At 41.4% G+C, this 27,745-nt stretch overlaps 1 protein-coding gene across 1 annotated transcript in view; it reads right to left on the bottom strand.

Annotated features, from left to right (window-relative positions):
- The window catches only part of ARHGAP35 (Rho GTPase activating protein 35), a 106,000-nt gene that overhangs the window by 28,910 nt on the left and 49,345 nt on the right, over positions 1 to 27,745 (bottom strand). The window contains exon 3 of the mRNA XM_054009973.1: positions 25,544 to 25,688. Coding sequence (XP_053865948.1) covers positions 25,544 to 25,688 — 145 coding nt within the window. The remainder of the gene's footprint in view (positions 1 to 25,543; positions 25,689 to 27,745) is intronic.

Genomic DNA, 27,745 nt, shown 5'->3' with positions numbered 1-27,745 from the left:
ATTGCTTAGGAGAGGTCATATTTCTGAACAAAAAGAGGCACCTGGAGCACCTGACATTAAGCATGATTGCAGTTTCATTTGAGGTGCGGGGTTTGAACTCCAGGGATTTCACTTCTGCATTGCTCGAGCCCCTATCGTAGGGGTCAGGGAGCTTAGACTATAAACCGACTAAAGATTTTTTGTGCCAAAGGGCAGAGAGACTAAGACTAACTAATTAACAATACCAATAACCAACACTAGCACAGTGTGCAGAGAAGCAGGCAGACACTGCAGGGATTCTTTCAAGAGTGATAAAAAGGAAACAAGGACTTTCTCCCTAGTTTATGTCCTCGCGTGGTGGGGCATGAGGTCATCAAGGGCACTGGCACAGACACTGCTGGCCAAAATAATCCAGTCTTAGGCTCATGCAAACCAAGAGTGGAATCCATACAGACAATCACTTGAGGAATATCACACGCCTCATTCTTTCTGCCAGGCAAGTTGTAATCACCATAAACACTAAAGCTTGTGTCTCAAGGGATTTCCTTGTTTTTGCGATTAAATCCAAACCTGTAATGTTATTTCACCACCATATTCTACATTAGTTTCTTTTCTGAAATGTTGGTTTTATAAAACATTAAAAGACTTATACTGAAAAGGCAAGTCACCTGAATTAAGATCTAGCTATTTGCAGATATCTAGTTCTGTGCATTAACAATGGGTTTTTTTTTTTTTCTCATAAGCTGTGTTGTCCTAGCCATGGCAGTCCCAGAATATTAGAGAGACAAGGTCAGTGAGGTAATATCTTTTACTGGACCAACTTCAGTTGCTGAGAGAGAAGTTTTGGGCTTACACAGAGCTCTTCTTTAAATCATAAACTTACATTCAAAATCTCCAGGATATAAAGTGTGAAAGCAATATTTCCTTTTAGTTTTAAAAATATTTTTATAATCTGCTTTAAAAAAATAAAACTTCCATGATTTTAAGCCCACAAACTAATAGCCTTCCTACAAATTTCACACAAGCATTCATCTCATTTCTAAAAGAACATATTGTTCTATGATTTTAAATATACTTAATGTATTTGATAGCAATTTGAACAGTCACTTCCCGTTTCCCATGTTTGTATGGGTCCATTACACAACAACCAGGGAGTTAAAAAAAAAAAAATGTGATTACAAAACCATAAAATAAAATTGGTACAGGGTTTAGAACATGGTGGACCACCTGAAACTCATTTGCTGAAATTGTTTAGATTGTGTGTTGACTATGTCTCCTGAAGTAACTAAGCAAAATACAATACTCAAAGACAAACAGAACAAGGAATAAACTCGATACAGTACAGATGAAACTCTCTAGAAAAGACCAGAGTTTTAGAAATACAGGCTAAATTCAGTCCTTGGGAAAGAGGTCATGAGAACCAATGGAGTTACACCTGGTTTGAATTAGATGCCTAAGAGAAGAACAAAGGGAATACTTATATTTTTCCCGTAAGGTATTCATACTTTCTCAATTTTAACTCCACTATTTTCTGTGAAAATCTGTGGTTTCTTTTTTAAACCATTATGACTCTCTGTCCATATTTATACACATTCGATATATAAGCCACAACAAAACAAAACAAAAAATATAATGTAGGACACATTCTTAAGTTTACAAGTAGACACTAACATGACTTATCCCAATCTAAACTTTTATTAGCAAAGTGGTTTTAAATATAGAATATTAGGAGCTGACAAGAAAAATATTCTGCTCTGGTATTAAATCATCCTCCAAAGAGTCATCCAGAGCAGGCCAGATTTATTCTCCTCGCCATTCATTATCTTTTGTCATTTTTATTTACATTAGTTGGTGCTTCATAACTGGCTGCATCAAGTAAGTTTGCCAGTGTCCTTATTTAAAGGATTTTCACCCCTCACCCTTTACTCAGGCAGAAATTCTGCACACAATCCATATTTCTCCTTTGAATTCTGAGTGGACCTAGCGCTAGAGAAAGGTGTCAGACAGACAGCTCAGGAGACTTTAGCCCTGCATTTTTACTGGGTATTTCTCCTTGGCAGCAAAGATCTCTCTAAAGAGTAAGTGTGTCAACTTCTGGCAATACGCCGCCTTCTTTCACTGAAACATGGACTTGCGATATCTACTCAGTCTGTTATGACAATCTTGATGACTGCCAGCCAGGCGACCAGATGCTGTCACTCTATAAATTAGAGAAGGCATTGTGTACACAGCCAGCTGTGTCATAAATCCCTAGGTTAGGAAAAGGAGAGGTGCAAACATCACACCATGGCTGTGGCATCATATGGATTTGACATCTGGTTGGTTCTTTCTGTGCCTCCCATTACAGATAATAAATGCTGGGGAGTTTCTGAACGCATGTCCTGATCTAAACCAGAAACCGTTTCAGTGATCTCGGCAGTTAGTACGGAAATGCACATCTTCAGACATCTATAAAATACCTACATTACCAAATCTCAGCATCCGTTTCTATAGCACCAAACTTGTCTACACTTACAAAATTTACTGAAATCGTTATTCTGGAATATACATTCGAGAATAGCTATTTTGGTAAGCTTCCAAGTATAGATAAGCCATAAGTATGCCCTAGGTAAACCATGATGTCCTGAGTATTTCTGCTTTGCACTTTTCCCTGGGAGAGAACATTTCTCTTGGACTATAGTCTCTTCTATTTCAACACCATTGGTTATGGGTCTGTTGATTCAAGAATTAAAGTATTTGAAACAACAGGTACAGATATCAAAATAATAAAAGAGAACAAGGCCTACACCAAAAAGTTAGGCTGACCCAGCTACATTGCTCTGGGGTGTGAAAAATCCACACCCCTGAGCGATATCGTTAAGCTAACCCAATCCCTGGGTTGACAGTGGAAGGTCAACAGAAGAATAGCTACCACCTGCAGGGGAAGTGGATTATTTATGCCAACAGAAGAATCCCTCCTGTTGGCATATAGGTAGCATAGGTGGCGGGTACCATAGGCTAGGGGAGGCTGTGCCTCCCAAAACAGCCAGGCATGGCCCTGCCCACGCTCCACCACCAGGATTCCTCTGCAGCTCCTCCTGCGTAACGGCCCCAGCTCAGGCTGGGGCCGCACCACTCGGCCTCCCAGCGCTCCAGGATTGGGAAGGCTGGGGCCGCACCACCTGCCCTCCCGGCACTCCGGGGCACTAGCCTGGGGCTGGTGGCCGTGGTGGGTGGGATCTGGGCTCCAGCAGGGGGATGGGTAGTCCATGATAGGTAGTGTCTACACTGAAGTGCTATAGTGATGCAGCTGCACCACTGTTGCGTTTCAAACGAAGACAAGCCCTGAGTGACGAAGTGTAAAAGCAGCTGGGAGTAAACAGTCTGCCAAGTATGTGAGACACTCTGAATCCTAAAGTGTGAACTTGTTAGAATGCCCATGAAGATTTTCTTTCCTCGTCAGTACTCTTCTCCCTTTCCCTACAACACTCTATTCACCCTCTGAAAGAGAGGGCTGACTGCTATTCTGTCTCCACACCAAATCACTAGAGATGCAAGCGTGTGCTGCAAGACCCTTCCTGTTTCAAGGAGGTTCACCTCTGCAGTGTTCTCATCCAGACACAATCAGCGGCATTAATGAACCAAAGTTTAACACACTAACAACAGTTCATGAACAAGTACCAGGGGGCATCTGAAGAAGTGGGTTTTTTATCCATGAAAGCTTACGCCCAAATAAATCGGTTAGTCTTTAAGGTGCCACCGTACTCCTCGTTGATTCAGCACCAGACGCCTTGGGCTGCTGGGCCCAGTTTCTTGTAGTAAGTGGCTGCCCTGCGAGTGGGGCTGGGGGTCGGGTGGGCACAGGCAGCCCAGATGTGCCTACCTTTAAGAGGCAATACAGGCACAATACAGTACTTGATTTTTTATTTTTTTTTTTAATTTCTGCTGCTGCCTGATTGGTTACTTCCGGGTTCACATGGTGTCCGGTTGACCGGTCTGTAACTCTGGTGTTCGTATCTTTGAGGTTCTACTGTAGTATTATGTATTCCAAATACTCGTCTCCATAGACACTGGCTTATCACAGTCTGGATTGGTTTCATGTGATCTTTTCCTCAGTGCACTCAATGGAGAATGGCTCCTCCCTCTCTTCAGAGAGGCGTCGGCTCCAGAGGGTGAAACTCCAGCACTCTCAGCCTTGCCCAAGCAGAGCAAGCACCGCAGGTGTGGACCGCTGTTAGGAATTGCCCCTCCACATTACAGACAATGTTTAAAAATCCCAGTGAGAGCATCACCAGGTCAATACTTAACTAACGCTAACACTAAACGGGTACTAGGACTATGGCCATGAGGTGGGAACGCCGCCCCCTGCTAGGCAAAATTCTCCACACACGCCTAAGTGGAATACGCAGCTGCATCTACTCAAGGAATTATCTATTCCAGTGGTTCTCAAACTTTTTTTTCCACGGACCACTTGAAAATTGCTGAGGGTCTCGGCGGACCACTTAATGATCTTCCCAAATGTTGTTTGTACAGTTAGCTAACTATTGTAAAGTGCTTTGGATAAAAGCGCTATGTAAAAAAACCAAACTTTTTTTGTTCTACAAATAAAAGCACACAACTCACATTTTAATATCAGTAGTCTTACCTTTCTAATGCAACGGATGTGCCCTCTCTCCCCTGCTGCGGCAACCCCCGAGCTAGGGCTGGGAAGGAGGGGGTGTCTCTCCCCCACCACAGCAGCCACAGAGCTGAGGCTGGGAAGGAGAGGGGGTCTCTCCCCGGCAGCCGCAGCCCTGGAGCTGGGGAAAGTCGCCTCTTTCTCTGGCCACCGCAGCCCTGCATGTTCCAAATTCCCCCCACCTCCTCTTCTCACCCCACTGCCCCCTCCAACCTACCCCCCAAGGCCACCACCTCACCTTACATGTGCATCTTCTCCAGGGTCCAGGCACCTAATTAGTGGAGCCATGCCTGAGCAGCTCCACTAATTAGGTGGGTGACCCTTCATTCTCTTGTTTGCGGCCGCCCAGGCACACACCTTAGAGGGAACTATCCGCGGACCACCTGAATAGAGCTTGTGGACCGCTGGTGATCTGCGGACCACAGTTTGAGACCCTCTGATCTATTCCAGATACTGGTCTCCATAGAAACTGGCTTATCACATCAAGGATTTCATAGTTGCATACAGTGCAATGCTCTGAGACCAAAGCAGGATTGCTCCTGTCTAAAGTGAGGTTTCCACAAGTGATGGGACCTCGATCATATCTCATGGGAGAACATTCCACAAATTATTAGATTTCACTGTTAGGAATCTTTCCTAATATTACATTAAAGCTAATTTGATCTTTTCTTAATTACACCCAAGCATATCTCAAAGTATCATTTAAATCATACCTTAAAACCACAGAAAAAACGCTACGTTATGTCAACATTACTGAAGTTTTTCAACTCAGCTTAATCCCATGTTTTATCCCAAATTATATTTCACTATTTTTTCAAAAGAGGTACCAACACTAAAAAGCTCATTAAAATGCAGAATACTGAAAGGAACTTGTTTTGTATTGTATGTATTTTAATACCCCTTTTTTCACCACCATTAGAAATAATGCAACAACAGTTTATAAGTTTTGCTAGTTCAATCACTTATACATTATCTATTAAAAGGCAAACTAACTGCCAGAGTGGAACTATCCTAAATTTTATTTATTTGTATTATGGTACTAACTTAGAAGCCCCAACTGAGACCAAGGGCTTGTTGTGATGAGTGCTGTACAAAGTACGAGGCAGTCCCTGCCCCCAAGAGCTTACAAACAAAGGAGCTATTATCCCCATTTTACAAATTGGGATCTGACCCCAGAGAGATTAAGTGATTTTCTTCAGATCACACAGGAAGTCTGGTAGAGTTTCATACTGAACATAGGTCTGCCAAGTCCCAATCAAGTGGCTTTACCACAAGACCATTTTCTTCTAAATTTAAAAAATAGGACTCCTTCTAATACACTTTGATCTCTAGAGTGGTGACCACTAAAAATTAGATTAAGCGTAGCAAAAAAATTGAGACTATGGCATGAAAGTTACTGTACTCTCTCTAAGTAGCACTCTCTTGGAAGGGTGTGAAGTAGTATTTTAGGATTCCGTTAATAAGTTTCTGTTGAATTCTAGCACAGACTGAGCAATCATAGGCAGTACAATGTTGCCAAGACATGGTCATTGTATTAAAACGTGTAATCTGGCTAGTGACAACACAACTGTGAGCCTTCCTACCATTTCTTCTGTTATTCATCCCAGAATTTTGTACACTCATAGAAAGGACATTGCTGTGAACAGAGACTATAGACTAAATTCATTCCTGCTGTAACTCCACTAAAATAAATGGAGTTACACAAAGGATTAATTTGGTCCTGTTTTAAGAGAACGAACTGGATTATGCAATCCTGAAATTTGAAGACAGATGTATAAAATCATCTGCCTGTCTTAGTGCACAGTTTGGTCTTTTGGTTTCTGTTACCTTCTTACCAGGTCACAGCTCCATGATTCCAAATTCAGTTCTATTATTCCAAAACCTGACAGCCATTTTACGTTTATAAGGTTTTGGCAATTACAGGAAAATTTCAGAAAATGGTTTCTTAAAAAGTTACCAATGCTGACAGTGTGAAATACTGTCTGAAAATCCTGGTCATCTTTGGCACAATACAAGATACGGATGCATCAAATTTTTAAACTTGCCAATACCCCAAACTACCTTTTCCTTTGTATGCATTAAGGAAGGATAAAGATTACTAATGATGGATCATCATTACAGTACAATTACTGCCACAATTGTTATTTACATTGTGAGTACATCTAAAGACAAGTACCAGGTTGGATCCCACCATGCCTGGCAATGTACTAATATATATTATGGGGTTCCAATCTCATTGCTGCTGCTTCCCCCCATCCACAAGGCTTGTTACCCTGTCAAAGAAGGATATTAGGTTAGTTCAATGGTCCTCAAACTTTTCCCCTCAAGCCCCCATTACCAGTAATAGAATGTGTCGACGCCTCCTCTCCCACTCACTGCCCCACCCCCAAGTGGAGTTGCAGCCGGGCCGGAGGCCAAAAGCAAGAGTCAGGCCATAGCCACAACTGGGGCCGGAGCCAAAGCAGAGTTGGGTGACGCTCCTACCCCGCCCCCTCATGGGGGCTGGCCCAGGCCCCGCTGCGCCCCTCCAGACGTTCCTCTGTACTCCCCTAGGGAAGGGCGTCCCAGTTTGGGGACAACTGGGTTAGTTTGACTTGATTTGTTCTTGACAAATCCATGCTGATTGTTACTTATCAACTTACTATCTTCTAGGTGCGTTGTCCTTATTCCCCTTTTTATAGGTAAGTATTATATTTGCCCTTTTCCAGTCCTCTAAGATCTCTCCTGTCCTCCATGAGTTCTCAAAGATAATCACTAATGCCTCAAAGATCTCTTCAGCCAATTCCTTAGGTATTTTAAGGTGCCAACTTGAAGACATCTAATTTGTCTAAGGGCTTGTCTTCACTTGCAATGCTTCAGCGGCACAGGTGCACCACTGTAACACTCAGGGCATGTCTTGACTTACAATGCTGCAGTGGCACCGGTGCAGCTTGTGTGGTGAAGACACTTTGCGGAATGGAGAGAGCTCTCCCAGCAGCATAAAAAACCACCCCCATGAGCAGCATAAGCTATGTCAGTGGGAGAAGCTCTACCGCCAACATAGCACTGTGCACACTAGCGCTTATGTCGGTGTAACTTCAGGGGGGTGGAATATTTATGCCCCAAGCAACATAAATTTTGCCAACATAGGGGGTAGTGTAGACGTAGCCTCGGCGTAGACGCTACCTATGCCAGGTAGTTCTTCCATCAGCAGAGGTAATCCACATCCCTAAGAGGGGATAGCTAGGTCGAAAGAAGAATTCGTCCATTGAACTGCCATTGTCTACAAGGGGATTTAGGTCAGCTTAACTATGTCACCCAGAGTTGTGGATTTTTCAAACCCCTGAGCAACTTAGCTGGGTTGACCTAGTTTTCTAGTGTAGGCGAGACCTACATAATTCTTAACTCATTCTTTCCCTATTTTAGCCTCAGATCTCATGCCACTGACACCGATGTTCACTATATTAGTTGCCCAATCACTGCTAACCTTTTTGATGAAAACAAACAAAAATGCATAATTAATATTAAAAATAATGCATGATTAGGCTGTGGAACTCATTGCCAAAGGGCATCGCTAAGGTCAAGAATTAGCAAGATCAAAAGGTGAATTGAACACTTATATGGGTAACAAGAATATCCATAGTTAATGGTAACAAGAAGTATTGGAAGGGATATAAAATCTCATGCTTTAGAGATTAAACCAATTTGACAATTAGGGATTAGGATGGGACCTTAATGGGGTGCAGATTACCCACTAGCTGCCTACTGTGTGGATTCTTGCACTATTTTCTGAACATGTGGTGGTAAGCACTGTCAGAAACAGGACACTGGACTAGACAGATCATGGGTCTGATCCAATCTGGCAATTCCTATTTTCCTAACAAGGCATGGATAACAAGAAAGCCAATTTTAATATGCCAATCCTCAAATAACCGATTTTTCTCTCACTGAACAGAATAAGTGTTTTGTCACTTTACAGGACGACTAATTGCTCAATCCAATCACTTTGTTGTGGTGATTTTCAGCCTAAAACACTGCCAATTACAATTACAAGTGTTAACGTGGCAGTTAAAAGTCACAATTTGCTTGCGGCTTTATTTTCTGCATGTCTCATAGTGAATCAGGAAAGGGCCAGGAATGCACTGGCTATGTTCATTTTACTAATTTTATATTTTAAATTACAAGTTAATCTGTTTTATGCACTAATAAAATGTACATTAATTGTAATCAGGCTTCAGCCAAATGAAATAAGAGGTAAAATTCAGTACTGTATAAACTGTTTACATGGGATGCTTGTTTAACTGAGACATGGATATACACAGAGGAGACCCTTAAATCGGTTCTCCTGAATTTAAAACAAAATGCAGATACAGATATGCACAACTGCCGTTTCATACAGGCATTTCCTAGCCAAGTTATGAGCTCTTTGTATGATCCAAGGTATATAGGGTTAAAAAAACCTCTATATACAGAAGATTTATACACACACACTTACTTATAAAAAGTTACAAAGAGAATATCCATTACTCTAATCCACAATTTGGTTTATAAATGACAATTCTTCAAGGATGTTATAGGCACTTTTCCTCATGGAGGACTATGCTCATAGCAAATCTGAAGTTTTAATGAACATTTTGAATTACCTGAACACAAAGAAAACAGGGGGGCATTTCAGCAAACATTCTACACACACTTGAAAAAATCCATGTGTTAAACAGAGAACTAACATGGGAAATATCAGTCTGACGAGTCAGTTTAAAAAAACAAACAAACAGCAAAAAACACACCGAGTTCCTGTAAATGGAGGTTTAGAATGAAAGTTCTACCTACACCCCAATTTGCTGCTGCAACGCTATAATCTGCAGAATTGTCTCTAAATGGATTTAGCAACGTTTTTTCATGATGTGTCAGTGACGGTAAGGTAACATCTTTTTGAGCTCTGTGTAAAGATCTCCTTAGAATTTACATTAATCTTTCTACGTTTTCATGCATTTGAAAAGGACCGTGCTGGATAAAGGCTCTCGTGTTAAGAAATGTCTGAGGAAGTTATCAGCTTGTTTAATTCCCTCTTCACTTCCAGCACATAGACAGAGGAATTGTACTAGCTAGCACTCTCCTAGATGGTTCATCGAACACTTCACTCCCTATATATGGAAGTGGAAATTATTTTTAATCCGTTTGAGAAGAACTGCAGCAGGTTTTGGCTACATTAAATACACTAAAAACAACTTTCATTGCTTGGAATAAAAGCAGAGATTTTAAACTGTATATAATTTCCAATTATACATTAAGGCAGAGAGTATTATCAATAATTTAAAGGTAAAAAACATGAGAAAGCTGCTGTAATTATCCTAGAATCAGGCATTATAAACCCAGGAAATTCAAAGTTAAGGTTATACTTAAAAGAAATCCGAACATGTTACTGTAAGGTACAAGAAATGCAGTTAAGATATCCAAACAACCTTAACTCTGTCCTGTAGTAATTGTCATGCATAATTAAGGAGTCATTTTAGTGTCAGTGATTTTTAAAGAATTTCTTTTCATATTTTTCCTCTCACAGAATCACTACAAGAAGGAATTAACATTGCTTGGGTGCACTGATTGTCAAAACCTGTTAGCAATTTTCAAGTAAGAACAATGTTTTAAAAAGCCACTGCTCACTAGAAGGGTTAACTTTTTTCCTGGCCAGTATCAACAGGACGGTAATGAATTAGAAGTCTTTCAGAATAAGCTCTGACACTGAACAACACTGAAGACAAATCTCTGTAGCCCTGATGTTATCACAAGACCCCCACTGTGAGAGTATTCACTGAAACATTTACTGGCTCAAAGCCTTGCCTTGTTTGGTATTTAACTTTATACTTCCTGAACTGCCATTGTCACTCTGATCAAGCAATAGTCTTGATTTTAAACTTCCTGAATAATCACTGTACAGTAAACTGAGTAGAATCTCTAACAGACAGTTACAACGGCCATCTGTCATCGACCTAGAAGTACGCACACCTTTCCTCAGAACTAGTCATCTATTCAGGCTCCATTAGGCCACAGTTTATATGTCTGTAGAATCAGTTAATAAAACCTACAAAAGAAATTTGCATCTTTCTTTATGCAAACTTGCTTCTGGTTGTTGGGCCTTTCCTGGGAAGACAAAGCCATCTGTATACTTCCCTCCCTTCGTCAACCTCCCCTCTCCCGGCTCCATGCTTTCCTAGCTGCCTAGGACACCACAAACCTCAAACTTGGGAGCAGGCTTCCATTCACGCCTTCTTGTAGCCCATTCCCAACAGTTGACATCCACCCTAACTGAATTGGCCTCGTTTGCACTGACCCCCCACTTGGTAAGGCAATTCCCATCTTTTCATGTGCTGTATATTTATACCTGCTTACTGTATTTTTCACTCCATGCTTCTGATGAAGTGGGTTATAGCCTACAAAAGCTTACGCCCAAATTTGTTAGTCTCTAAGGTGCCACAAGGACTCCTCGTTGTTTTTACTTATAGAGGAGACTAACATGGCTACCCCTCTGAAACATTTAAATTAATGCATCAGTCTTCACATTTAAGCAAAATCATGTTTCCATCATCCAGAAATGGAGGAAACATTTTAAATGTAGAGCAGGGGTTCTCAAACTGGGGGTCGGGACCCCTTAGGGTGTCACAAGGTTCTTACATAGGGGGTTGCGAGCTGTCAGTTTGCACCCAAACCCCACTTTGCCTCCAACATTTATAATGGTGCTAAATATATAAAAAAGCATTTTTAATTGGGGGGGGGGTCGCACTCAGAGGCTTGCTATGTGAAAGGGGTCACCTGTAAAAAAGTTTGAGAATCACTGATGTAGGGGGAGGAAATCAAAAAATTGTCACTCATTTGAAATATTTCATTCTGTAGCTGTGCAAAGTCAAAAAGCCCTCTATGTGGGAAAACAGTGGTAACCGCAGTAGGATATTAGCATGGTGACTGTCCCATGGCCACAGAGCCATTGAGATTTAACCCAATTACCTGTCAAACGAATGACATATTATTGAGCCCTCAAGTGCAAGTTTCATTCACTGAGCTCTCCAGAGGCCGAAAGAGATCTGTTTAGTGAAATAAAGGACTGCACAGAGCAAACCAGATATGTAAATTTCTCATCTCTACAAATGATAGATCTCAGTGTTTTGATCTAAAACAATACAGTTGATTTGGCAGTCTGCTGCCAAACCCAGCCCAACACTATCATTAGAGGAGAGGTTTTGTCTGGATTGCCATGAATCATTCATTTACCATGTATTTCTTATTCACACAAAACCACTTTCAAATCATTGTTCAAACTGCTTCATTGACTAGCAAGCTCTTTAAATGGCTGCTAGAATTTCAGAGCCAGGAGAGGCTCTGCTTGTTGTCAGAGGCAAGCAAACACTTCTTGCAGGACATAGGGTTCGGGGGGGAGACAAATGTCAGAAGAAAGTTCCCTAAAATTGATGACTGGTAGCTTAAAACAGCAGTTTCTAACTTTTTCAGATGCCACCACCACTCTCCTAGAATAAGACCTCGACAGTGCCCACCACCTCCCATTTATTACGGACATTTTGCAATGGTTTAGGCTCCTCAGGATCCCACAATCGGTTTTGAAGCAGCTCAAACTCCAACACAGGTTCAGGTGCACCCAGTTGATTGCTATGTCTATAGTGCAGCGTTCCCTCTAATTTTATGGGTCAACTGAATGCAAATAAAAGATGATGGGTAACAGATGTAAATGGCAAATGTTCAAGTACTAGAGTCCAAGTCTTTACAATGTTAGATACAATCTTAGTTAATAAAGTAAGTTATAAACTCCTTGGGGCAGGGACTAAATCTTCCTCCATGTTGATACTGCCAGGCACAAGTTTGCCATTCAGCAAAAAATAATCCAGTCCCTGATCCCTGTCTGCTGTTATTTAATTCCACCTACTAAAATACGATAATAGGGCACCAAACAGCTGTTAAAGTCATAAATTTTAGGTGAATTTTATCTAAAATAACTCTCTGCTCTCTAAGTTATAAATAAATATATGCTGTTGTAAGTACCCCTTCTAGTACCAGAACCACGGTACTCTCAACCCAAGAAGGACTCCAGCAGAAAAGAAGATTTGTTATGTTTATAAGGATCTCACTCCTTCTGACTACAGTACAAAATACAGGCTCCCAAGAGGAAAATAAAAAGGTGGAGAGGGCTGTCATTTCAGTAGTGGTATAAATGCACATGGTACCTTATAGACAGACAATGCCCCGAAGAGCTTGCAAATCTAACCTTGGTATAGAAAAAAGCTGAAGTGTCACAGGACAATAACCGGAAAAGATACGGCTCTGAAGTTATAACATAGTCTTATTCCCCACACAGGTATTACAACATACAAGGACAAATTCCAAAATTCCACCTACACCTGGGGAAAGGAAGGGAGAAGTGAGCTTTAGAGACTAGAAATACCGCACTAAAACATGCCACATCTGCTTAGCTAAATATGATTCAATTATCTAATTCTGAAACCTACCTGCAAATCAAACCATAGAGGATGAGATGTGACCAGCTGGGTCTCAAAGTGGAGACTATCTTTAACACATCAAGGTCACAGATCCACAGTATCGGTGCTAGACCCCCAGCTCTGGAACAGTCTCTTAGAGGAACCCCTTCAGTATGCCAAACCCCCAAGGGGATTCTCTCTTCCTACAGGATAGGCCTCATTGTCTCCTGAGACTGACCTCTGCCGCTTCAGCACTCCTCCTTCATACCACAAGCTCTGTTCAGTAAGTCCACCTGAGACATGCTCCTGGTGGAGACTTATACATTCTTCAGGGATCAATGCACCTCACCAAGCATTTGCAGTGACACTCAAATGTTGTCAAAACAGTAGGGTTTATTAATCAACTGGCACACAACATAGGAAGTTCCTTATGTTAGCATAGAGAAATGAAGGTTAAGGCATAGACCATTCTGGTTAGCCAAGAGCCCCCAGCCAAGCTGTAGTGAAACCCTCACGTTCATACTCCATCTCTCTCCGTTTCACTTCCTTGTCAGTTCCTAGGTGAGAGCCCAAGACTCCTTGTAGCAGACAACTCTTGTCCCCCCACCTCACATCTTCCCTGGTCTTTTATTCTCGAGCTGGGAGATTTTGCTCAGCTTTTCTGCTGAAAGGTGAGGAACTCCAGCTTTCTCTTGGTCCTTGGTTGCTAGGCATCAATGTCCTGGTGACCGGATTTGCCATCTTCTCAGATTTTCCACTGATATGGGGTCAGCCTCGGCCAGTCCTTTTTAACAACCTATTCAGGCTCAGAGAGCTAAGTAACATTCATATCTGTCTCCCAGGCTGCCCTGAGAGCAGGCTGCCTTGAGAGCAAACAGTCCTGCCTCTCCCTCTCCCGGTAACATGCAAAAGATAAGGGAAACTGAGGCATAGACAGGTGTTATAAAAATATTACAGAAAATTCCCACTTCGTTACACCCAGCAATAAATAGTCATCAGGGCTAGGATAACATATACAAATTCCAAAGGGATCTATTGTAAGATTCCCCACTTTTGAAAGACATTTTTCTGCAGTTCTGCTCATCATAAAATACATATCTGTCTCCCAGAATAATCACTGAGAATCTGTTTTCTAAAGGTCTCTTGATCTAACAAGAAGTTGCCTTCCTGAAGACATCATCACAAATTAAATGTTAAAATTTAAATGTGTTCTTCCACACAAAGCACTCTGCTCATTTATTCAGTCAGCCTAGCGAACAGTGATGGAGGTCACAACCATCCATACAAAATCAAAAGTCCGTTTTTATTTAGAGCTTTCAATTGCAACCAAAGAGCTGAGGCTGACATGTGAACTTTCAATGACGCACACAATCTGATCTAACGCAGCCACGAATCCACAGCTGTGGGTTTTAATGTTCTCCCAGAAAGAATATTTCCAGGTAATGGAGATACTCTTCATCTCTCTCTAGTCCCAATTCTATAGCTTGAGGCAGTTTTTCCTTTAGAGATAGGTAATGCTCATGGATCTTTCATCCAGGGAGTTATGCTGAAGACTCACCCTCTTGCAATGTTGCACTAACAAGAACGCCTACTGATATTCCCTCCCCCCCAAGAACCTCTTGTATTTAAAAATATCAAAGCTACATCAGCAGCATTGCTGTTAAGACCTTTGTGTTATTAAACACTGAGCTAACCGCTGGGAAATTAATTGTTTCAACAAGTAAATCACTGATTGCCACATGTGAAATACCCCAAGGTGAAACTCCAGACAGTATAACCCTCATGCAGGAGGTGGGATAGCAGAAGTGATTACTTTAGCCCTCATAGCAAGCAACCTGGAAGCTTTACTCTTTTTACTGTACGTAAGAGAGAAGTTACTTCACTTAGAAAATCCGATCTTCAGTTTTAGATCCAAGGTTCACAGACTAGTTTTCCTAGGGGGACAAACATGCAAGGATTTATTTTAAGGCATCAAGATCAACCTGGCTAAAATTAAATATTAAAATAGTTCACGTGTTATCCAGTTTCACCCATCATTGCTGTAAGGGATAAAAAGAATCCATATTCTGTTTGAACTTCCACAGTTAGTCACATTCCTTCAATTATTAATGCTGCAGAGATGAACTGATGAAGAGTGTTGTTTGGAGGACCAACACGTACACAGGGCAAGCTTGTAACTAGTGAATTGGATTTAGTCTTTTGACTGAGAGAAACCAACATAATGCAGTTTCATTTGTCAAGAGCTCATGGCTGTTAGATTAAAAAAAGCAATACAGCCTATCTTCCAGGATATCAGGGCTAACTGCATTACTTCTGGTTTTCAATTAAGTTCTAGGGTTTTGTTTTGCTTTCTGTGGGTTTGTTTTGGGTTTTTTTTTTTGTTAAATAAACAGTGTTAAAGCTGAGCTAATAAAGGCACAGAGTGGCCAAGTAAGTTGCCAAACATTAACAGAATTGAACCATTGGCCTTCCTGCCTCCCTACATTTACAAGTTTTTTTTCCCCCTTTTGGCTAACTTGCTAACTATTTTCCTCATTACAATTACTTTTTCCTCTATACAGATTAAAGCTCCTCTAGGAAAAGCCTCTTGTACATGAAGTTAAAACTCAGAGCAAACATTGATGAAAAAGTTGTAAGCCCTCAAACAAAAAAAACCCAAAACCTTCAATTACACTAGTTGGTAGAAACTGATAAAACATGGATTCCCCTGCTCATGCTATAGAGTTAATCAAAACAGAAGCATGTGATCACCAGGAGAATGAGTTCAAGATCCGCTGGAAGCATACATCAATGTCCAATATAAAATATATATATTTATGTACTCAAATCCCTGCCAAATCAGGGCCAGAGAAATACCCTGAAGCAAGCTAATCTTTCAAATGGTGTTTAGTGTTGTACCATGAAAGGTAAAAACAGCTTTTCATAGCAAAGGAAAAAACTAAATTGTCAACCCCACTGATTTAAAGCATCTTCAGGTGAGCTGACACCATTTAGGTTTCACTATGGAGATTATCAATGGCTGATCACTGCCATTCCACTTCCCATATAGAACAAAATCCCTCTTCTAACACACCAGCTAGAGATCTATTGTATGTGCTGATTCTGCCTGTTTTGGAGCAGGTTAGACCTGCACTCTCAGCATATCCATCATAAAGGGTGTCAGCAATATGACAACGGGCACTGCACAACCAACCAACCAGTACTTGGTCTGCCTAAAGGGCTCTCAGCCTCTAACTGATCTACCAAACTAAGAAAAAGATTAAGACTACTCAGAGCTCTCCATTATTTGAGGGAGAATCCTGACTGCTAACTGCAGGGTATTATTCATCCCACTGGGGCAGAATGAGCTACAGATACACTAACAAAAACCTTGCCCTGATAGCTATTTATACAGTACTGTCTGAATACATTATAGCTAAAGATGTAAAGCAGGTGCATTCATCTGATAGAAGCAGCCTTGCCCGTAAAATCATTCCACTAGCTATCTGTAACACAGGGGGAGGACCCAGTGAGGACTAACTGCAGTTCTGATGCATTATGAACTTTGAACATGCTACAAGAAAAACCACATGATTTATCACTGAATGGTCAACATGATTAGATCATGTCACCTTACCATATTTATTTTTTTAAATAAAAAAACCTTTTGTACCTGCGTTCAAACCCTGTTAGAGAAATAGCCTGAGACAGCACCACTGGACGTTTTAGCTTAAGCTGGTTTACTTGCAGTGTGAACAGGGCTTCAGAGCTTGCTGTGGAACTGTACACAAAGCCATACAAGGTAATCTAATATCACAAAGATCCAAACCAACAAGTAGATACACACACCTCTGTGTCTATTACAAGCGCAGCACAGCGTTAGCATGATTCCACACTTCACACAGTACATCTGACCTGATTCCTAGAAAGGTAATGTGGAAGTTCTAATAGTTGTGAAAAGTGTTTTGCAAATCCGTGCTAGGGTGGACATCATTACAGATGGTTTTTCTAATACCAATGCTGCAATATGCAACAGCTCTAATTGAAGATACTCATCTCTCCTTTCACCAAGGAAGTCAGATATTCATGCAAGGCATGGAACTACCTACTGGTTAGGCAGCAGCCCTGACATGTAGATCCTTGTCAGCCAATTTCCTTTGTGCGGGAATCTGAGAAGTGGATGTGTGTGTTAACTGGTGGTTAAACCTTCCCTGACCCGCTGATGCTACAGCAAGCGGTGCTAATGGGATACCTCATTTCAGCTATGCCAACGAACCTGCTCTGTCTGATAGTGAGCGATTTGCACTGACAGACTGAAAGCCTAATATCTCATTAGTACACTAAAGAAAAAGAGGTTTTTCTATTGTGAGGGACAGACTATTGTGTTTTCGCAATATTAAAAATGTCTGCAGACAGAATCCTAGAGGACTGTTTTCTACGCACCGGCCATTTCAGAGTACAAACCAATCTCTCTCACAGAATGGCTGCAAATGGATTAATCAAAAGGCTCAGAGAAAAGAGCAAGCGTATATAAGAAGCAATCTATTCATAAAGAAGCATAGTACAATGATAGCAGGAACAAGATCTGGCTTCCTATTGCTATATTCCAACATTCCTGGAAGGAAGAATTTTCTAGTCCCTATTCTGAAAAAGGTCTCATTCAAAGCTCTTCCTTCCCACTGAACAGCATAAACAGAAGTTACGCTCAAAGTGCTCCAGAGAAAAATGGCCTTATATTATGCAGTTCTACCAGAATGCAACAGCCAGAGATTAGAGTTAATCTGAAGGCAGTCCTAAATTCTAGAACAGGATTACTTCTGACAAAACGGAAGCTCGACAAGATTGTATTACAAAATTGCTGGATGTTCTGTGCCTGAAAATGCTACTTCTTGCGGAATATTACACTTTAGTTACATGTTCAAAAGAAAATAATTTATGTTTTGGCAGCAGCCAAAAGAAGATGTGCAAAATGTAAGTAGAAGAATCGGCATTCAGAACCTCTGGCATGATATTAGGAAGAAAAACCACCACACCACTTTGCATTTTATTCATCTTAGGCTCCTGAAGCAAAGACGGCTTTAAGATAAAAACCTAGCACAGCAATTACAGCCTTAAAAATACTTTTGAAGCACTAAAATATTTCTCTATTGTAAGCACTAATCTGCTAGCAGAATACCATGTTTACTTTTTTTTTAAAAAGTCAACACTGTCTAATTGTTTAGGCTTAAAAGATCTGTATTAATGTTCAGAACTTCTCTTGTGAATGTTAACTTCAGTTCTTTAAAACAAACAAACAAAAAACCACCTGTTTTGAGTCCAAATAATGTTAGTTAGTGGCTGTCTGTCAGTTTCGACTGTGGCACTCAGTCACAAAAGGGGATATTCTATTTTCTAGGACCACCAGAGCTCCTTTCAGGCAGGCTAATGAACAGCTGTCAGAGGCTAACTTTCAGTCCCTACTGATACTGGTTAGATTTGAACTAGTGACCCAGAGGGGAAAGACTCTGTACCCTATTACCAACCCCCTACACCATTTAGTCCCCGCTTGCCTTCCTCATGCCACCCTTGACCTCTACTAGCAACAACCTATTGGCCTTCACCCTCACTTTTGGCTAATTCAAGCAGAACAAAGAATCACCTTTCCAAACTCTTACCAAAACATTAAGGGCCCTTCCTATCAAGTCTATAAAAGAGAATCTTCTTTGGATCTTTAATGTTTAGTAAATCAATGACTACTGCATATTTCTTGTACATACCACAAAGAGAGGTGTAAACAGGGAAAAGAGAACTATACCTTTTGGGCTCTTCTGAGTTTGGTGAGAACTAGTTACATACAGTTATTACAAGCTCACTGCCATATTTCTCAGAAAACCAAGAACTTGGGGTTGTCCTCCTTCCTTCACATATTAGAACACATTTATGAGACCTGATATTGAGATACCGTATATACTCGTTCATAAGCCGAATTTTTTTTAGTAAAAAAGGGAAGCACCAGAGAAGGGGGTCGGCTTATGAACGGGTATAGAGAGGGAGAGGTGGGACACAGCCCCTCCCCTCAACAGGGGGAGCAAGGAGAGGCAGCACAGCCAGAAGGGAAGAGAAGGGGCCAGTCTCTCTCCGCTTCTGGCCACGCTGCTCTCCCCCCAGCCTCTGAAGCAGCTGCAGCTCCAGGGCTGGCAGGCTGCAGCCGCGCCGCGCTGCCTGGCCTGCCGGAGCAGGCTGCAGCCAGGCCAGAGACATCCTACCCTGGCTCTCCCCAGATAAGGTGGGAAGGGATGGGAAGGGGAGAGTGTGGGGGTCCCAGGCTAGGGGTGGGGTCATGTGGGGGGTGGTCACAGAGGTTACTCCCCTGACCCCCAGCTTCTCCCTCCCCCCCACCCCCCCAAAAAATGTCCTCACCAGTTGCTGTCCCGGCCCATCAGGTCAAGCAGCTGGCACACCAGGACACTTTGTTTACTTAGGTTTACCTTCGTGCCTGCAGACACTCGAGGTAAACAAACCATCTCGGCCCACCAGCAGCTTATCCTCCTGGCGCGGGAGCCAAAATTGGCTGACCCCTGAATTATAGGGTTGGCTTATGAACAAGTCATAAAAATTTTCAATTTTTACTTATCCATCTGGGGGGGGGGGGGGGGGGGGGGGCGGAAGGGAAGGGGGAGAGAGTCGGCTTATAAACGAACCGGCTTATGATCGAGTATATATGGCGATTATCAATCATTTAGTGGAGTTCTACTCACCCCCACTATCTCTCTTACCGTGCAAAGCCAACTTCCCCTTTAAGTGCATATCTTTAATTTTACAACTCGAGATCTCTTACAAGCCTCTGCAGCGCACTTAGTTTACGTTAGCCCATGGAGAAAGACCAGGTAACAGGCTTTGTATTTTGATGGTCAAAAAAATCTCAGACTCGTCTACAGGAATCTGTACGTGCTGAGACAACTGACTGCACGTGCTTGAACTGCCAGTTGAGAGAACAGTATAACCCATTCCTCCAGTGTATTAAGTGATTAGCAAACAGGGCAGCTATAACTCCTTAAGCAAGGCATTTCCTTTTATATCAAGCCAACTTCAGACCACTATTCAGGAAATTAAAGCTACTGGCTTTTCCAAAAGAAACTTGCATTACAATTAAAGTAATGCACATATTTAAACACACATGAAAATAAGCCATAACTGCCAGCAAATATGACATATTGATTAGCCTTAAAGCAAATATACAAAAATTAAACCAATTTATACTCAGATACATCAGTGTAGCTGTGCACATAAAAACCCAGTCCAACATACCCAAGGAGTAAAATACTCTAAGTTTTGTCTACACACACAGGGTTGCACCAGTTTAACTAAAGGTGTGTTTTTTAACGGATTTAGTTTGCTAGTGCAAGTTTGTGTGTAGACAGTGCAAGTTTAGAATCACAAATGAAGGTCATCAAGTCCAGCCCCCTGCACTGAGGCAGGACTAAGTTTACCTGTACCATTCCCGACAGTTGTTTGTGTGTAGACAGTCTTACACTGAAACCAGAACGTGTGCACAGAAGCTTGCACCAATTTAACTAAACCAGTACCCAGAAGCTCAGGAAAAGTAGAAGTAATATCTGGGCAAATAAATGTGTCAGGTTTCCTACCTGCCAAAAAGAGGCCATGGATGAGGCTGGGGCAGAATGAGTGACATCACTCAGAGGGGACGGTGAAAGAGAGGGGCCACATGGAATGGAAGCAAATTGAACTGAGCTGCCTCTGGGGTCAGGAGAGAAGAGGCTAAACAGAACACAACTGAGTTGCTATTCTGGTGAGAGAAGGCAGATGGGGAGGTGATGAACATTAGTTTGAATGTGTTGACTTAGCTCTCTGATCACAGGTATATGGTGACTGGGAAGAGATGGAGCCTGGGTTTTTCAGCTACTCTGGTCGATCAAAATAGTCAGATAGGTCAAGAGCAGTTACCCCTGCCCAGAAAGCAACAAGTTTAATTTTCCAGCCAAGCCAAAGCAGATTGTGTAGCAACTTTTAAAATCTGCCTACACTAAAGGATTTAGATTTTAAGCTTTTGGGGACAAGGACCCTCTCTGTTATACATTTGTACAGTGCCAAGCACAATGGGACCTTGATTGCTATTTGGAACTCGTAGGCACTACTGCAATACTATAGTAAGAACAACGACAACAAACAACAAAAGAACTCAAACATTTGTAATTGAAATGACTGACCACTTCTCCACAGGTACATTTTTCCTTTTAATTTCTGCATTCCTCTGCAGTATAAACAAACTGTCAGAGATATGGTATGGTGAATAAATAAAAAATGTTAGAACTTGTATCACTGATAGGGAAATTAATAGGCACATGCAACAGACAGAAACCATGTTTTATAAAGTGTTTCAAGAAGAGAATATCTTTTCCCTCATGAACTTTAAGTGGACAGAGCTGGACTGCAATGCCAAAGATGTTTCCCCATACAAACACACAGATAAGCTGCAACCTAGGACATTCTGATCATGCAGAATACTTCAGGTTTCAGACTGGAGAATCTCTTCAGGAATGTCCTGCTCTTTTGGGTGTTGAGCAGGAAACAGAACTATGTGAATTTAGCTCTGTCTAGAAAAATAAATTCTTGTGTCTTTACAGATGTCTTGGTCACCAGTGTTGCAAATACCTGAATTATACCATCAAAGCAACAAAGATGCTGCCCCTTTCTTCCCTCATATAAGCCATAAGGGAACAAAGCTGAAACATATGTAGAAAAATTTAGAGCCCCCAAGAGAAAATGGCCATTCAAGGCCACAGCTGTAGGATCAAAGATCTTCAGGAGAAAATGGCAATTCCCTCAAGCTAAACGGACATATCACCAAGCAAGAGAAAAGCTTCCATTGGTCAAAGCAAAGACTCCAACAGATGAATCCTGACAGCAATTTAAATACCACACAGATCTGAGGAGCCATATCACCACTGTGAAAAAAATTAGAACAGATGGGGACCAAAATGCAATTGTGTCTAGCAAAAAGTTGCTCTTCAGAGAAGGTAGTTTAGGTATTAGGACATCTCTGAAGCCCAATATGGATTAAGGGATAAGCTCATAAATCAAACCTACTGGAGAAAAATCAGTGAAAATGAAGTATCAGTGACTGGATTTTCAATATCTATGTCGGGTCTTCACCTTCCAGTTCATCAGAGCATTACAAACTCAGTGTCCAAAGAGGATACAGAAGGATAGCTGAATATTAAGTTCCAACTACACATTATGTCAAACCCCAAGACCGTTAACAAAGGAACAGCATAATGGAAAGGACCAGTAAAAGTTATAGGGGTGCTACCTACAACTCTATTCTAAAAGCAGGTGCTGTATACTTGAGATCTTAATTTTAAATGAAGTCGGAAACCTGATATACATGTCACTAGCTTTATTTTGTCTGTACACATTACCCTGTTGTATGACTTTTGAGAAGGTGGGGATAGGACACCAAAGATTTACTTTCTTTAGCACTCCAGCAAAGCTTTGCTGGCATTTAACAACCAGATCAAACAGAAGAAAGTATTTGTCTAAAGAAGCATTTTCAAATATAGCATACAGACGTACACTGAAGAGTTATTCAATTGGAACTAAGTCAGTCTATCACACTTTAAAATTGACTTTTTGGATTGTTGTCAAGGCTTCATTTGACCCAGACCTTGAATGATTAAAAGTCCGTGCCTTTTCCCCCTTGTCATGAAGTTTCAAATAGTGAGAGTGTTAACGCCATCACTCAACTCCAGATGTTGCTATCAGGGTTAATAGCAGGCTGAGGCAGTTCGTCCACACTTAATGATACTTAATCATTACTGATTACACTTGGATTAGAGGGAATAAATCCAGACGGAAAGAGACTGTAATCCACAGCCTGACTGTGTTGGGCTACTAACACATTAGTGTAAGCCTGTAATCTTGAGCATAGCTATTACTGCAGAAGAATTTGCATTACTAGAGACTCAGAGCACCTCCCACCTCAAATGCTATCAAGGCTTTGAAAGTAGCAAGTAAAAACCAGAGGAGGGGGAAAAATGGATCAAAAATACTGACACACACACACAAAAGTCTATTTCAAACAGAATCAAGTAAACCATCCAGATATAGTTAGGGCAGGGGTCAGCAACCTTTCAGAAGTGGTGTGCTGAGTCTTCATTTATTCACCCTAATTTAAGGTTTTGCGTGCCGGTCATACATTTTAATGTTTTTAGAAGGTCTCTTTCTATAAGTCTACAATATATAACTAAACTCTTGTTGTATGTAAAGTAAATAAGGTTTTTAAAATGTTTAAGAAGCTTCATTTAAAATTAAATTAAAATGCAGAGCCCCCCGGACCGGTGGCCAGGACCTGGGCAGTGTGAGTGCCACTGAAAATGAGCTCGCGCGCCGCCTTCGGCATGCATGCCATAGGTTGCCTACCCCTGAGTTAGGGCATCTAGAATTCTTTGCCACTTAAGGAATTTTGACAGAAGTTATGGTAGAACTGAATCTTGTGATGACTTTCAGTACAATTCAACCCTAGCTGCAGAATTCAAGGATAATCTCTAACCACTAAACAAACTTCCAAAATTAAATCCTTGCATCGCAACTTCAGGGGCAGAACAAGCAAACGGGGAAATTTACAAGTAGGCCCAAAATAATGCATGTTTCCATGCAGCCCTACTGCAGTGTTGAAAGGTTTAGAAGTCACTCCCCCAGACATGGAACTAGAACTAGGTATGGGAACTCTCTATCCCAAGAAAACAGATTGATATCAAGTGTTAGAATCAGGAATAATCTCGGGGCCTATTGTATTAACACAGGGAAGGGAAAAGCCAAATAAGAACACTCACTAATACTGAAGGATAGGAAATGGAGTTATTTTTAAATCAATTTTAAGTTATGCTTGAACAATAGTTCCTTCCACTACTGCCCCTCTACTGTTCTGTCTTCTTTATCACGCACATGAGTGTTCAGTTGACATAACAACAGGTTGCTAACTGGCTGCTCATGCCTATGGCAGACTCAGAGTTGTAAAAGGTGAATGTTTTCTCTTCCTCCCTTCTCACTGATTCCCCACCTACCACCCTGAAAAACAGTCCAAGAACAGTAGAGGCTTGAGGTTCGGTCTGCACCTAAAACGTAGGTTGACCTAGTACATATCTAAGGGATGTGAAAAATTTCATGCCCTGAGCACCACAGTTAGGTCAACTTAACCTCCAGTGTAGATGCGACTAGGTCAATGGACGGATTCTTCTGTCGATCTAGCTACTGCCTCACGGTGAGGTGGATTAAGTACATTGATGGAAAACCCCCTTTCTTTGATGTAGGAAATGTCTACACTATGGCGCTACGGCAGCACAACTGCAGCAGCTGTAGTGCAGGTATACCCTTAATCTATGCTGCGGCTGCTCACAGCAATTCACAGTAGCGGAGTGAAGCAGGCCAAAGTAATGTCGTTTTCACTCTGCTATAAGGCAGAGACCAGCAGCAACAGTAGGGGTGTGATCCAGGGAGAGGATGAACAAAGTAAAAAAGACACAACCTTCCTGATGCCCTTCCACTCTGGATCTGTAAGGGGGAAGGAAGAACACCCCATCCTTCTCTCTCCAGGAGCCAGACAGAAAATTAAACTCAGTATATAATCAGATTTTCCTAGCCACGCACATCAAGTTAAGGGCCAATGTTATGAAGAAAATGACAACCCTGGGGATGTTGGGTTTGGGTTTCTCATTGGGACACCACTCCTTGACATTGTTGACTGGGGGGGAGCGGTATTTTCATATTACTCTCTGGCTACCACATTTAGTTCTGTGGCTAGTAAATATCTGGCAAATTTCTGAAATCACAAGAATGGCACTTTACATCTTCAGTGCATTACAAACCTTAATACATTTGCCAAACAAAATGAAATTAAAGGAGCTATTTTTTGTTGACACAAAACAGCAAAGTGCACGGTCCTAGAGTATCTGCATGCAATTTCAGTGTAGTATGATTGAGGCACAAACCCAAGCCCACATTGGCACCAAAATAAAGTTCAGCTTTATCCCAACAGAGCAAATTGTCTCATTTTCTAATCTCATGAAATACAAATGATTTGTCAATTACTTACACAAATCAGGGACGCTGAAATTGCAAGGAATGGGAATTCAGGTTCACAGCCTAATACTGTATTGTAAAGACAATCATTTCAATTTAACCTATCAGATTGCTTGTAATACAGATTTTAGGATAATACCTATTTTATTTTATTTCCAAAAGCGTGCAGTGTAACCTGGCTTACTTAAAGGGTTAAATGCAGGAAACTTAAGGAAAATGTAATTCCCAGTCTTCCAATATGTACAAAGGTTTCTGCATACAAACATTTTCATAACCCTCTCTCCCTCAAGGGTAATATGATCCTGGACTTCCTAACAAACTATAGGACTTTTGTACCAAGCTCCCAGTGGACAGTTTACTCATTGATGCTTGCCCCAAGAGAAATTCTTACCTGTTGCTTCAATGTACTCAATACATCGCTCGATAAAGATGGGAATAGGCTTTTCTGGAGTCACTACAGTGGACAAAGGCACCCCAAAATAATTACTTTCCCACGGAGTCTTTGTGATGGATGCCCGAGGCTTTGGCTTTGGTTTCTGTAGAAGAGAATGTCCTTGAATTAATATAACAAGAAAAATACCACAACATACATAGGATTATAAACTCTAGGATCCTGAGAGGTGAGAGGGTCACGCCCAAGCCCAAATATCTATGGGTTGCAATTAAACAGGCCCGTAAGCTTGAGCTCTGAAAGTCCTAGTCAGCTGGCATAGGCCAGCAATGGTATCTAATTGCAGTGTGTACACACCCTAAAACCACTTGGAAACTTCAGCTAGTTCAGACTGCGGGCTGCCCATTTATTTAGTAAAAAACAACAGAGTCTCCTGTGGCCCCTTTAAGACTAACAGACGTATTGGAGCATAAGCTTTCGTGGGTGAATGCCCACTTCGTCGGATGCATTCACCCATGAAAGCTTATGCTCCAATACATCTGTTAGTCTTAAAGGTGCCACAGGACTCTCCGTTGCTTTTTACAGATCCAGACTAACATGCTACCCCTCTGATACATTTATTTAGTGTTGTTCTGCGTAGGTAGCACATTACATCTGTGCTCTAGAACTGCACAGGCTTCCAACCAGTTTCTAGATACATTCAAACTACTAGGTCCCATCTTTATGGTTTGAGCTATAGTTATCTAGGAAACTATCTCCATTCTTTGAGTGATGCTGCAATAGCTGAGATCAACAGGGCTATCTGAGTTTACTGTCCATAGATTTATAGATCAGGGGACCACAGGAAGGACACTCTCAATGAAGAGCCCTTTAGCCATCGGAATTTTTTCCATCCCTATCAATTTTTTGTCCCTCCCTCCCCACCACTACACATTTATTCAGTCTTTTTCTTAAGCAGGGTGGATTGAGAGAGGATGGTTTTGGTTGAGTGAAGACACTCCCTGCAACTTATTTTGGGCACTATGTGCATTTAATTGTTTTTGAAATGCTTGTACATCTAAAGAATAAAAGTTGGCTAGTCAAACACTTTTCAGTAGGCAAGCTGGCTAGTCAAATGCTTTTCAATAGGTACTGATTCATAAAACAAGCATTAACATTCTCTCCAGATGAGGTAGATGGTAGGAGATCTAGCGGAAGACACAGATGTTGAAGTGCTGGAAAAAAAAATCTATCAGTGGTGGCTCAATTTCCATACAGTTTCTAGTTTGACAAAAATAACTTATGAGAGCAGGTGTCCAGATTTATTTTGAGCCCTGGTGCGTTGATTATTCTTACTCAAACTCCTGACTTGCAATATCATAGAACTGTAATTCTAGAAGCCCAATAACTGCATGCGGCTGCATGAACAAACCTCCCTAGAGAGCACTGCTATCCAGATGCTGGGCCATGTGACTCCAAGAAACTCACACACACCCCATTGTCTATATCCCCGCCCCGCTGGAACAGATCACTTCCTGTTTAGTCTGTGTTTCTATAAAACTTCCTCCTGCATAGCAGTGGTGACACACATGGACACATTAGAACAATACTGAGTTTGCAATAATGAGAGAAACGTTTATTTTTGTGCAACAGGCACAGCATCTTGTTTGTGCCAATAAAAGCAAACAGCAAATTTAGAACAGGTATCACGTGACAAATTTAGCAGCAAAAAAGTGGTGAAAAAAGGAATGAAAACCTTGTCCATACTTAAAGCTAACCCCACACAACAATTGTAATGTAACCTACTCCATGTACCTCTGTGTGCTGGTCCTGTGTACAGAAAGTGAGGAAAAAGTGAGCAGATCAGTACAGGGAGACACCTTTCTAATATATGTACTTTACAGTTCTCAATCCTAATGTCAATCCCTTGCCACATCTACTATGTCTGTGATGTGCAGTTTGTCACATGCCCCTTTGCTATGTGCATGCTTGCTCTGTGCAATAAATTAACAGGTGAAAAAGAGACACTGCCCTCTCAGATTTGGCTCCAAGATCAGATGAAAAACCTCAGCACACCCCTTTTGGGAAGCTGTCTAAAATAATGCTGCCATACTCTAGCTCACAGATCTACTGAAATTCAATACAAATTTCATTACGTACAACTGCCAAGATGACAAGATCCTCATCTTTCCCAAATAACCCTATGAAGTACGGTACACTATG

Source organism: Malaclemys terrapin, chromosome 20 (genome assembly GCF_027887155.1).
Source record: "Malaclemys terrapin pileata isolate rMalTer1 chromosome 20, rMalTer1.hap1, whole genome shotgun sequence".
Taxonomy (NCBI): Eukaryota; Metazoa; Chordata; order Testudines; family Emydidae; genus Malaclemys; species Malaclemys terrapin.
Note: the sequence above shows the minus strand (reverse complement) of the source record. Positions and strands in the feature narration are given on the sequence as shown.